This window comes from Microtus ochrogaster, unplaced genomic scaffold (assembly GCF_000317375.1).
Source record: "Microtus ochrogaster isolate Prairie Vole_2 unplaced genomic scaffold, MicOch1.0 UNK106, whole genome shotgun sequence".
NCBI lineage: Eukaryota > Metazoa > Chordata > Mammalia > Rodentia > Cricetidae > Microtus > Microtus ochrogaster.
Genome location: NW_004949204.1, coordinates 395783 through 407846, shown reverse-complemented (window position 1 = coordinate 407846; position 12064 = coordinate 395783). Strand labels below are relative to the sequence as shown.

The following is a 12064-nucleotide window of genomic DNA, read 5'->3' as shown; positions in this document are numbered from 1 at the left end:
AGATGGTTGTGAGCCACCATGTGGTTGCTGGGATTTGAACTCAGGACCTTTGGAAGAGCAGGCAATGCTCTTAACCTCTGAGCCATCTCTCCAGCCCCGATAGGAAACCTCTTACATTACTTTGATTGCCAACAAAAGAGCAAATCCTGTGTGTGTCTGTCTCATCAGCGGCAAAGCTCCGCCACTCACATCTCTTGTTTACAGTGTGGCTGTTTCAAATGGTGTAAAAATGAGCTTAATATTTACTAAAAGAGCTTATAACACCTATAACAGTAACTTCATTTTAATTTTTTTATTAAGAAAAATTTTTTGTTATTTCTCCCCCAAATAAGCTAAGAAGAAATACCTGTAAAAATACCAAAAACGCATTTTAAAACCCCAAACTGATATGACACATTTTATATGATTTACAGCTAGGACTAAAACGTCCAGTCCTATGAGGGACTCTGTAGGAAACAGAAAGACTGTACACTTCAGGCTGCGGCTGTAGCTCAACAGTACAGTCCAAGCTTAGCATGTACAAAAGGCTGGATTCAAGCCCTAGCATTAAAGGGAAGGCAGGGGAAGAGTTGTATTCATTTCTAATTAAGTTTTGAAAAGCTGCATGTTTGCTGACAGGCACTACTGGTGAAATCAATCTGGAAGGCAGACATTTCTATGGCGGGACTGCCAGGGTTTTCACAATCAAGCCTTGCACCCAGTTTTTTCTCCCTTATAGTTTAAACAAAAGCACAAATACACAAATGGTAAAAGATGCACATAGCACAGAAAGACTAAAATAACAATATCCCCTCCTAACACGGCAGATCTCATGTGTCCGAAACCCTTAAACAGTTAAACAGTCAAGCAGTTCACACACCAAAGCTGACCTTTGGTTTGCAAACATTCATGTCCATGGACATGTGCAGATGGCCTTTTGTCTCTGTCACAGAGAAATGCCACACGGTCTTCTACTTAGAAAGTTTAAAGGGCAACGTGTGCATGCTGTTCAACCCCCGCCGAGTCCAGGCAGCTCCTCAGACATCACTGGTCTAGCTGTGGCTCCAGATGTCCCAGGTGTTGACTCTGAAATTTAGGAATCACATTTATTAACACGGCTCCCCCTACCCCCACCCCGAGACAAAGATTCTCTGTGTAACAGTCCTGGCTGTCCTGTAACTCATTTTTGTAGATCAGGCCAGCCTCAGATTCAGAGATCTGCCTGCCTGCCTCTGCCTTCTGAGTGCAGGATTAAAGGCATGTGCTATCAGGGAATTTTTAAAAGAAAAATTTCCTTTAAAATTAGTGTTATGATTCTAGAGTGGTGGCTGGCACTTTCGGGTTCCAGGGCTACTCATGTGTGAACAAGCGCTCAGGCAAAATACTTAGCCACCCCGGAGACCTTAAAAGGCCTGCATGGCCTACGTGCAGCATGGTTGCATCACCTACGTATGATGCAGCTACATAAGCCCTGGGTGCCATGTGTGAGCTCTGTCATCTGTGTATAACATAGCTACATCAACCCCCTGCAAGCATGCACTAGGCAGCCTTTAAGAGCTGGCCACGCCATCTTCAAACTCTTTCTGCACACCGACGTCCCCAGGCCTGTTCACGTGTCTCTAATAAACTCTTCTTTGTTATATGCTTAGTTCTCACTCACACCAGGTAATTTCAATTAGGGAATCTGAAGTGGGGGTGGAGCAGAGGCAAGGGGATCTCTGCATTTGAGGTCAGCCTGGCCTACATAGTGAGACATTGTCTCAAAAAAAAAAAAAAAGACAAAAATTAAAAACAAAAAAATGAGGGAATCTATTCTGTGTAAATGGGAAGATGTACTGCCAGATATATGGAGCAGAGCTCCCATCTTCCCTTCTTTGTGAAGAAGGCTCTCACTATGTAGTGCTGGCTGGCATCCTGCCTGGCACCTGAGAGGCTCATCCTCCTGCTTTGGCTTCCCAAGTGCTAGGGTTACACGCATGAACCACTACACTCAGCTTTTATTTTAACATTGTACAAAAAGACATGAACCATAACACATGCACTCCAAGCAGCTGGGCAAGGCCAGACCTGGATAGGGAACAAACAGGTAAGATGGCAAGAGCCTCAGGGCGGATGACACTCTCCTTCAGTCTCCACGCCCAGCAACAAGTAGCACTGTCTGAGCAGGAAAGACTTACACACAACACGCTGCCGGCTCAGCCGAGCCCTCCCTCGATGCCTCGGATCCTCCTGGCCAGCTGCACGTCCTTGGGGAAGAGGGTGACCCTGCGAGCGTGTAAGGTGAGGAGATAGGCGTCCTCGAAGAGGTGAACTAGAAATGCTTCTGCTGCCTGGGCACAAAGAGAAGACCACCATGGATGAAGGGCCCGGACTGTTTTCTCTTGGAGACATCCTGACTCAAAGGACTGAAGTAAAGAGCGGGGGCGAACCCCATGGCCATCCATCACATCCCCTCCACACCGTCACGTATTACATGTTGGCTGTTGTTTTCGGGAGGTCAGGAACAGTCTGGGGGTACCTCATGTGCAGCCCTTTGGCATTCTGGATCCTCTTCCCCCTCTCAGCCTTCACCTACCCCTACTCCTTACCTCTTGAAGGGCCAACAAGGCGTGGGCCTGCCAACAGAAGTCCACACCGCGAGTGAATTTCTGGCAGATTTCTCTAACCTGTGGAGGGGTGGGGTGGGGGTGAGCAGAGAGCAGAGGTGAGTGAGTGTTCGAAGAGTGGAGGGTCTTTCTCCAAGTATCTCTCCACATCCTCATTTCCTCCATTACCTGCTGCCCTTGATCTTAGGGCCTGGCTCAGAGTAGGTGCCAACTTCTGGGAGCTTTAACTGGCAGAGTTTATGGGTGGAGAGGAGAAAGGGCAATCTCCAGGGCAGGGAGGGAAACTGGAGGAGAGGGCTCTACCACAGACAGAGGGGATGAGGAGAAAACAGCCTCGGAAATACAGAGGATGTGCGGTGTTCCAAAGGTTGGAGGTGACGTTCAGCCACAAACCCAAGAGACTGAAAGGAAAGGTGACCCAGAGCGGAGTGAAGGTCCCCAGAACTCACGACTCTGCCAAAAGGCTGTCTCCTCAGCAGGAGGTCTGTGCTCTTCTGCAGTTTCTGCACTTCCTTCAGCCACAGAAATTTCCGCCTTCGGCGTAGACTGGAAGCACCTGAGCAGAAGAGGTAGGTCGTAAGGAAGGCGCAGCGGAAATAACTGGTCCATTGCAGGGCAGCTGAGACCACAGATGTTTCCACAGGCCTCTACCCCAGAGCAGGGAATTCACTCACTCCCAGCTGTTGGAGTCAGCGTCAACGGCAGGCAGGTGCTTAAGACAGGCTTGTTAGGCAAGCGCGGTCTGAGCCTTTCTTTGGGTTGGGTATTAATTCCTGGGAAGCCCTCTGAAACCCCAGTCACTTCCCAACAGCTCCTTCCTGCGGGGCCTGCAGTACTCCAGGCATCTATCTTTCCCATTCCCACCTAGATTGAAAAGTTTGTTATTTCAATTTTTAGGCATTTTTCTTCCTTTTTAACAGCTGGAAGGAATTAGATACTACCTAATATCCCTTGTCTTGATTACTCTGGAGCCCAGGGAAGTAGTGATAGTTGGCCAGTGCTCATTAGAGGTTGTGTTGGAACTTTGGAAGTGGCATAATTCAGGGCTAGTGCTGGGAATGTGGGCTGTGAAGTCACAGCCTTTGGTAAAAATTCGAATTCTCACTAGAAAATAAAAACACACGCACAAAAAATCTGTTCTAGAGATGCAGCTCTGCAGTAACGTGCTTGATTAGCATGCACGAAGCCATGGGTTCAATTCCTCGTGACAGACAAAGAAAGACCATACCTCTAACTCTAATGTCGGAGAAGAAACTTAACTGATATTAGACTTTTTAAAATGGTTAATATAAACATTTACTTTTAAAACCCTGAAAGATACCCTAAAAACAGCGCCAGAAGCAAATGAAATATATCTAGTAGAAAACAAGACGGCCAGATGAGTTAAGGTCCAGAATGTGTACCATTCTTATAGAAGAACCAAGTTTGGTTCCTAGCACTCACATCAGGTCACGTGGCTCACACTGCCTACAACTTTAGGCCTAGGGGAACTAATGACTGGTGTCCTTGGGCACCTGTACTAAGGCGCATATCCATAATTAGAAATAAAAAGTGGGGCTGGAGACATGGCTCATTGGCTGAGAGTGTTTGTTGTTCTAGCAGAGGACCTAGGTTTGGTGTCCAGTACCCATAGGGTGGCTCACAACCATCTAACTCCAATTCCAGTGAATCCAATGCCCTGGCACCTGCATCTGACCTCTGTGGAGGTAAACAATGTTGTGGTTGAATAAAAATGGCCCTCACAGGCATATAGGGAGTGGCACTACTAGGAGGTATTATGGCTTTGTTGGAGGAGGTATGTCACTGGGTGGGCTTTGGGGTCTCAGAAGCTCTAGCCTGGCAGATGTGTTGCTGTCATTTCCTGCTGCCTTTGGATCCAGATGTAGAACTCTCAGCACCTTCTCTAGCACCACGGCTGCCTGACGCTCCCCGTCCAGATGACAACAGACAATATCTCTGAACTGTAAGTCAGTGAAATGTTTCCCTGTGTATGAGTTGCTGTGGTTATGGTGTTTCTTCACAGTTATAAAACTCTAATTAAAACAAATAAAAACCACAAAAATCTTGGTGGGTGTTTTGCCTGTGTACATGTCTGTGTCTCATGTACATGCCTGGTGCCTGCAGATGTCAGGAGTCAGATCCCCTGCTCTGTGTTACAGGTGATTGTTAGCCGTTACGTGGGTATTGGGAATCAAACCCTGGAAGAGAGTCAGTGCTCTCAACTGCTTAGCCTTCTCTCTAGGCCCCCCAAATAAAAATAAATCTTGAAAAAATAGATAACTGAGTTAAATTCAACTGAAGTGTTAGCTATTAAGATAAACAAGACAAATTAAACATATTAAATTAGTGAAAATGAGAAATTAAATAAGTAAATAGTATACCTGCTCAATAATTATAAACAATGACTGATAAAAATGAATAAGCCTGATTAGTTAAACAGCTTGGCTAAGACAATTAACAAGACAAAGCACACACACACACACACACACACACACACACACACACACTGGCTGGAGGTGCCCCTCAGAGCACCCACCTTGCACATACAAAGCCTCTGGTTCTATCCCTGGTACTGCAAAATAGAAACACTGAAAAGGACAGCATTTAAGGATAAAATTAGCTTCAAAGAAACAGTTATTTAAGGTCCAGCCAATAAAGAATACTATCCCAAGCAGTGAGAACACTGCAAGGCCATGGAAGAAGGGAGGCAAGCAAATGGCCTGTTGCTAGGTGACAGGCAGAGGAGACTTAACTGTGGGTGAGGTTAGGATCATGAAGACAAAGAGAGAAGATCCTGTTCTACTCTGGTTTCTGTTGCTGTGATAAACACCACAACCAACAATGTGGGGAGGGAGGGGTTATTTGGCTCACATGCTACAGTCCATCCTCCAGAGAGGCCAGGGCAGGATTCCAGGCAGGAATCTGGAGGCAGGAACCATGGAGGAGCGCTACATACTGACCTGCTTTCCTAGCCCAAGCTCATTGCCCAGGGGTGGGCGGCACCACCCACAGAGGACTGGGTTCTCCTACACCAATTAAGAACATGCTTCACAGACGTGGCCATAGGCCAGTCTGATAGAAAGAAGTCCCCTCTTCCTGGGTGACAGGTTTATGTCACGCTGACAGCTGAAGCTAACAATAACAGACCACAGCAAGGGCTACATAGTGAGACCTTATTCTCTCTTGAAAAAGAAAGATTTTGAGAAAGTCAAGAGGAGTAAGAGAGCTGTAAGATTCACGATGCAAGTACAACTGGTTATAAAAGGAACTGGCCAGAGGCACCATGGAAAAGTGCAGGAACCAAAAGCACTGAAGACGGGGTTCCACGAGCCAACGCGTTGTTGGGAGCCAGAGAAGAATTTCGAGCAGGGGTTAGTCCTTCTAGCCAGGCCCATAGGTCCAATTCCAACACCAGTGCGGCAGAGACAGGGCATCTTCTTCCCCTCAGGATTTAGTACATGGAAGGCAATGTCACACCAAAAATTTTATTCTACATATATGGGTCTTTGCCTACACGTATGTCTGTGTGTGCAGGGCCTGCAGACACCAGAAGGCATGGGATACCCTGGAAATGGAGTTAAAGATGGTTGTGAGCCTCTATGTGGGTCCTGGGAGCCCAGCTGAAGTTCTCTGGAATATCAGCCAGTGCTCTTAACCTCTGAACCATCCCTTCAGCCCCTTCTTCGCCAAAGTGCTTTTTTTTAATTGAAAAATAACATTCTAACCAGGCGGTGGTGGTGCACACCTTTAATCCCAGCACTAGGGAGGCAGAGACAGGTGGATCTCTGTGAGTTCCGAGGCCTGGTCTACAGAGCGAGTTCCAGGAGTTCCAGGACAGGCTTCAAGGCTACAGAGAAACCCTGTCTCGAAAAACCAAACAAACAAAGGAAAAATAACATTCCAGCTGCCATGTAAGACAAGAACTGGAATGGGTTAAGAGTAGAGATAGAGGGGCTGGAGAAATGGCTCAGCGGGTAAGATCACTGGTTCAATTTCTAGCACCCACATGACAGTTCACAATTGTCTGTAACTCCTGTTCCAGAGGATCCGATGTGATGTGTTCCCAGCACCCTTACAGGGCAACGCATAGCTGCCTGTGATTTCGGGGGTTTCCGAGCCTTCTTCTGGCCGTCGCCAGCACCCTCAGACTTGGATCACATACTCAGATACATACACACACACACACACACACACACACACACACACACACACACACACACAGATGGTTGTGAGCCACCATGTGGTTGCTGGGAATTGAACTCAGGACCTTTGGAAGAGCAGGCAATGCTCTTAACCGCTGAGCCATCTCTCCAGCCCACAAACACACATATATAAAAATTAAAATAAATACTTAAAAAAAAAAACCCATAGAGATCCGTGTCCGTCAGAATGAGCAGTGTCTTTGCTCAAGCTAACTGTCCTGTCTGCGCCTGGCTTTTCTCATTGACTGGAAAACCGCCAAGAAACAAACTAGTTAACGTGGTTAGCGACAAGCGGTAACCAGAGGCAGCGCGGGTCCGTAGCTTCCGCAGGGCGAGCGCGGGATCGATCTCGGAGGTTCAGGCAGACACGCTTACCTTGACGGATGCTGCTCGATCGCGAGGGTCCGGGGACCGGGCTGGAGGGCCGTCTCGTCGGGGTCCTCGACGGGCGGCGCGGGCTCGGGTCTGGCTGCCAGGGTCCGGGAACCGGGCTGGAGGGTCGTCTCGTCGGGGTTCTCGACGGGCGGCGCGGGCTCGGGCTTGGCCGCGAGGGTCCGGGCACCGGGCTGGGGGGCCGTCTCCTCGGGACCTTCGCCTTGCGACGTGGGTCCATGGTTGGCAGGAGGGTCCAAGCTCCGCCGCCTCCGCTAAGCCTTCCGAGTCCTGCTGCCGAAGCCGGACGAAAGAGCGAGACGAACGTGCGCAGTGCGTATCATCGACAACCGAGCTCCGCCGCCATCAGTTCAAAATTCACCCGCCCCGCCCATCGCATTTTAAAATACCAACTCCGTGACTCTCAATGGCTGACTCTGGAACGCCACCGTGGAGCGACAGTCGGAAGGATCAGTGATAATGAAGGGCTGGCCGCAGAGTCAGCCAATGAGAACCTGGAAAAAAGAAGGAAGGCGGGGCTTTCTCTCCGCTTGTTGCTCTTTGGCTCTGGTGCCCTCTGGGCAAAAGGATATCTCAGTTCTGAATTTGTAAAATTCATTCCCTCAAACGTTTTATGCGTTCAAATCAACGTTGGTGTGCCTTTGAAGATGGGGAAACAGATCACCCAAGAATGTGACAACTCCATACAGCTCCCGTGACCTTCCTATATGAGATCAACCAGCCTCGGAACATTTCTAGGTTTGTGGGGACAGCCAGGATGATGGGATGTGAGGACAAGGTCCAGGCAGGGCAGGCGCTAGCACTCTTCTTGGATCGTGCTATCGAACACCATGACGATATTGTCCGAGAAAAACTGGCTTTTTCCTTTCTCCTCGGAGTGATATGAATTCGGGTCATGTCTCCGTAATTAGAATAAAGAAAATTTCAATTTCGTCATTTTGCTTTTTTGAGGCTTCTAAATGTTCTACCATGAACGTGTACTCTAATCAAGAAAATCCTTATATAATCAGTGATTTCACAGAAGCCTTCTGCAACGTTGGGGTGGGTGGTGTAAAATGGTGCAGCTGCTATGGAAATGTGTCACGGTTCGAATCTGAAACGTCCTACAAAAGCTTGGTCCTGCGTGCAGCAGTGTTTAGGGATGGGGACTTTGGGAGATGATTGGTCGTAGGTGCTCTGACTTCCTGTGTGGATTTAATCCTAGCACTTGGGAGGTAGAGGGAAGAGGTTTGCTGTGAGTTCAAGAGCAGCCTAGCCTAGTGGGTTGGAGGCTAGTCTCAGACAAACAAACAAACAAACCAATCATGACATAGCTCAACGGTAAAGCACTCACCTCATACACAAGGTTCTGTGTTCAATCTCGGCATACTACCCACCGATAAATCTCTCCGCAGACGCAATAATCCAAATCAGACCAAATCAAACCAAATTAGAGAAAGCCCAGGTTAAGGGATGGCCTTCCAGCTCCTCAGAGAGGGGGTGGGGGGAGGAAGACGGGGAAAGCCACGTGTTTGTTCTCTGGGGTACAATTAAAATACCCTGTGGGAGTGGTCTTGAGCATCTCTGGGGAGGGGTCCTTTGGTGGGTTTTCTCGGAGGTGGAGTCTGGACCGAGGCAACTCCCAGGGAGTTACTGTTTAGTCAGGGAAGAGTTTCCAACTGGGAAGTGAAAACAGTTCTAGCGACTGATGGTGGCTGTGGTTGTGTACCATGGATGCTCTTAAGGTCATCAAAATTTTATATTTGCCACAGCCAGGCAGTGGTGGTGCACACCTTTAATTCCAGCACTTGAGAGGCAGAGGCAGGCAGATACCTGTGAGTTCAAAGCCAGCTCTGATCTACAGATCAGACAGGCTCCAAAGCTACAGAGAAACCCTGTCTCTAAAAAAAAGTTATATTTACTATGGGGGGGGGTCTTGCTAAGTCCTTTAAGGTATAGTCAAATCACAGAAGGATACTCCCCCGTCCCCAGTTATCCAGGTCTCAGCATGGACGGAAGAAATCCAGATCAACTGTTAATTAGACAGAGGGAATCTCCACTTACGCGCTCTGCTTTAAACACACAGCCCTCTATTAAACTGGAAGTAGAAAGTTAGATGGAAGACAGAATCTCGTTTGCATAAGAACCTAATGAAACTGACTACTACTGAAGCAGTAGTTATGGGTAGAAGAGGGAGGGGTGTTTTTTATTAATGTACACATTTTTTACATATTTTGGTTTTTGAACCAATCAAACTATTGATTTTTTGTTGTTGTTGTTGTTAAATAAACTAAATGGAAACCAAGTGGGCTGAAGGTGTCAAGGTGAACACTCGCCATCTTTGAGCTCTAGATGAATTGAATGGTACAAGGAGGAGTAAATTATAGCTCATAGGAGCCCTCCGAACTAATGTGGAGTTCAGCGTAGGTGAGAGAAAGGGGGAGACATTAGTTGGTTGTGACATCTCTGAGACAGATGCCTTCAGCCAAAGCTGACATCACATGGGAACAAGACGCTGAGTCAGGATTTGAACCCCACACCTAGCGGTGGTGTCTACCTTCTGTCACCACACACTGCTTCTTGTGGTGGTTTTACTTTCTTTTTACTGAAGAGAGAACCAGGTGCAATTCACACATCTGAAGTCCCAGGCTGCTCTAGAGTCTGAGATAAGAAGACCATTCAGGCCCAGGGATTGTGGCCTGTAATGTGCTTTGCTGTTTTGGCATCATTGTGGTGACCTGGGAGCTGGGAACAACCACGTTGCTCATGCTAACTGGAAAAGACACACTCGGGCTTTCACGGTGCAGTGAGAAGCTCTAAGGGAGTGAAGGAGGAGGGTAACAGCAGTGGCAGGCTATGTGACTGAGGTGTCACCACACCGACTCCAGGAGGTCTGGCTTGAAAAATATCAATTGTAATAGGCGCGGTGGTTATGACCCATCAGCCCATCTACTTGAGAGGCCGAGGAAGACCTCAGTTCAAGGACTGCCTGGGCTACAGGGCCCAAAGCCAGTCTGGACAACTGAGGAAGACTCAAAATCAAAAGTAAAAACAGGACTGGGGCTATAGATCATTGGTAGAGGGCTTGCCTAGCAAGCATGAGGTCCTGTGTTCAATTTCCAACACACACACACACACACACACACCTACCTTCTGGGCCACTTTCATGATCAGAATACACAGTCCCTACCTTGACTGTAGTCAGCTTAAGGGCATTGCTTGAGTATGGGCTTTATATAAGCTTTTTATATAAGCTTGGATTTCCTAGTTTCCTGTTCGCTAGCTTCGTGACTTTGGAGATTCACTTGCTTGCTGTAAATGATAGTTTCCATCCTGCACAGCACAGGTAGGGACCCTTGTCCCAGCATGGGGAGAACAAACTGACTAGGAAGCTGGATTTCCTCCTTTCTGTTTAGGGCTATGGCTTTCTGTTTTGGTCATGGATCCCATGTACCCTGTTCTAGCACTGCAGGTATAATAAGCTGGGAACAGTGTTTCCTTGAAGTTGTCTTGTGGCTTCTACATGCATATGCACACACGTGTACACACACCTTCTACACATGCACTTAAACATGCACACACATTCACATGCATTTAAGAAGTAGATGAGGGTCACTAGAGTTGATTCTGCCCATGTGGCTCAAATGTTCCCAAAGTGGGAGTTACCCTTGGGACAGCCGTGCCCCTCTGCCTCCTGTAGCAGGGTGTGGAGGCGTGCTGTGCTCTGGTCTTCGGTCCTTTCCATCACAGACAGCCACTGCTTCCTCCTCCGTCACTTCTGGAGGAAAGCCACGTTAAACCTGACCGCTACACACCTCCCTCTTTGCTACTGGGATGAAGGGGACATTTGCTTTGGATCCTGGGGGAGCACTGTAGAAATGGTTTGGCAGCGCCGAGAGGAAAGCCCTGAGGAGGCAGGTAGCCTATGCTGCAGCTCCTTGCGGTGCTTATGTAGAGGAGTGGTGGTGGAGCGTCCTGATGAACCTGAACCTGTAAATGAACTCTTAGCTCCTCGGATGCCCAGGAGGCAGACCAACCTCATGAGCTTCCCCAGACTTGTGGCAGCCTTTCTCAAGCCCTTCATGGGTGCACCTGTGGGAGCAAGGGGCACATCAAACGACAAAAGGTCATGTGTCCTGACTTCTGGGTGATCGGTTTTATCTTGTGGCAAATAACCTAGTTATGGCATTATGTAAATCATAAACAGCAGCAGTGCAGAACGGAGCCCAATGCTGTCTTCACTCTCACTCCTGAATTAAGACAGGATTTCAGAAGGGAAGTATGGGCTGTGAGGCCACTGCTGCCAGACCCGGGTCTCCACTTTTCTAAGATCAGGAGAGCCACAGCAGCACTGCTCCAGAACTCAGGTTCCCCAGGCCTAAAAAAGTGTTCAGTGTTCAAGCCGGCAGTGGTGGCGCACGCCTTTAATCCCAGCACTCAGGAGACAGAGGCAGGCGGATTGAGTTCTAGGCCAGCCTGGGCTAAAGAGTGAGCTCCAGGACACTCAGGGCTACACAGAGAAACCTTGTCTCACTATCCCCCCCAAAAAGTGTTCAAGAAGGGCAACCCAATTTTCTAAGACTCAAGTCTCCTGCTGATGGGTTTTGAGAGGATGTCAGCAAGTGGGCATGGCAGCTCATGTCTGCTTAGCACAAGTGGGGCAGCCCATGGAAGGTGAGATTCTGGCTACCAACTCTGGTCTGTCCATCTGTAGTAGACGGGATGGGAAACGAACTAGGGCATCTGGCATTGTCTGTAACAGACTGTGCCCTCGGGGAAGTCCTTTCCATGCTGGGCAGTGTCTTTCATGATTTTTACAATTGTTATTACGTATGTATGATATGTATGTGAGCGTGGTTGCATGTGTGCTACAGCATGTGGAGGTCAGAGGGGTCAACATTTAGG

General features: G+C 48.3%; 1 protein-coding gene across 1 annotated transcript; it reads right to left on the bottom strand.

The window, feature by feature from the left end:
• Nucleotides 1-276: 276 nt before the first annotated feature.
• Nucleotides 277-7499, bottom strand: Cenpa (centromere protein A). The gene is made up of 6 exons (XM_005371335.3): nucleotides 7336-7499; nucleotides 5592-5611; nucleotides 3035-3141; nucleotides 2568-2645; nucleotides 2157-2309; nucleotides 277-1065 (listed from the first exon to the last, which is right to left on the bottom strand). The coding sequence occupies exons 1-5, from the start codon at nucleotides 7398-7400 to the stop codon at nucleotides 2175-2177; spliced, it is 405 nt and encodes a 134-aa protein (XP_005371392.1). The 5' UTR covers nucleotides 7401-7499; the 3' UTR covers nucleotides 277-1065; nucleotides 2157-2174.
• Between the last annotated feature and the right edge of the window lie 4565 nt (nucleotides 7500-12064).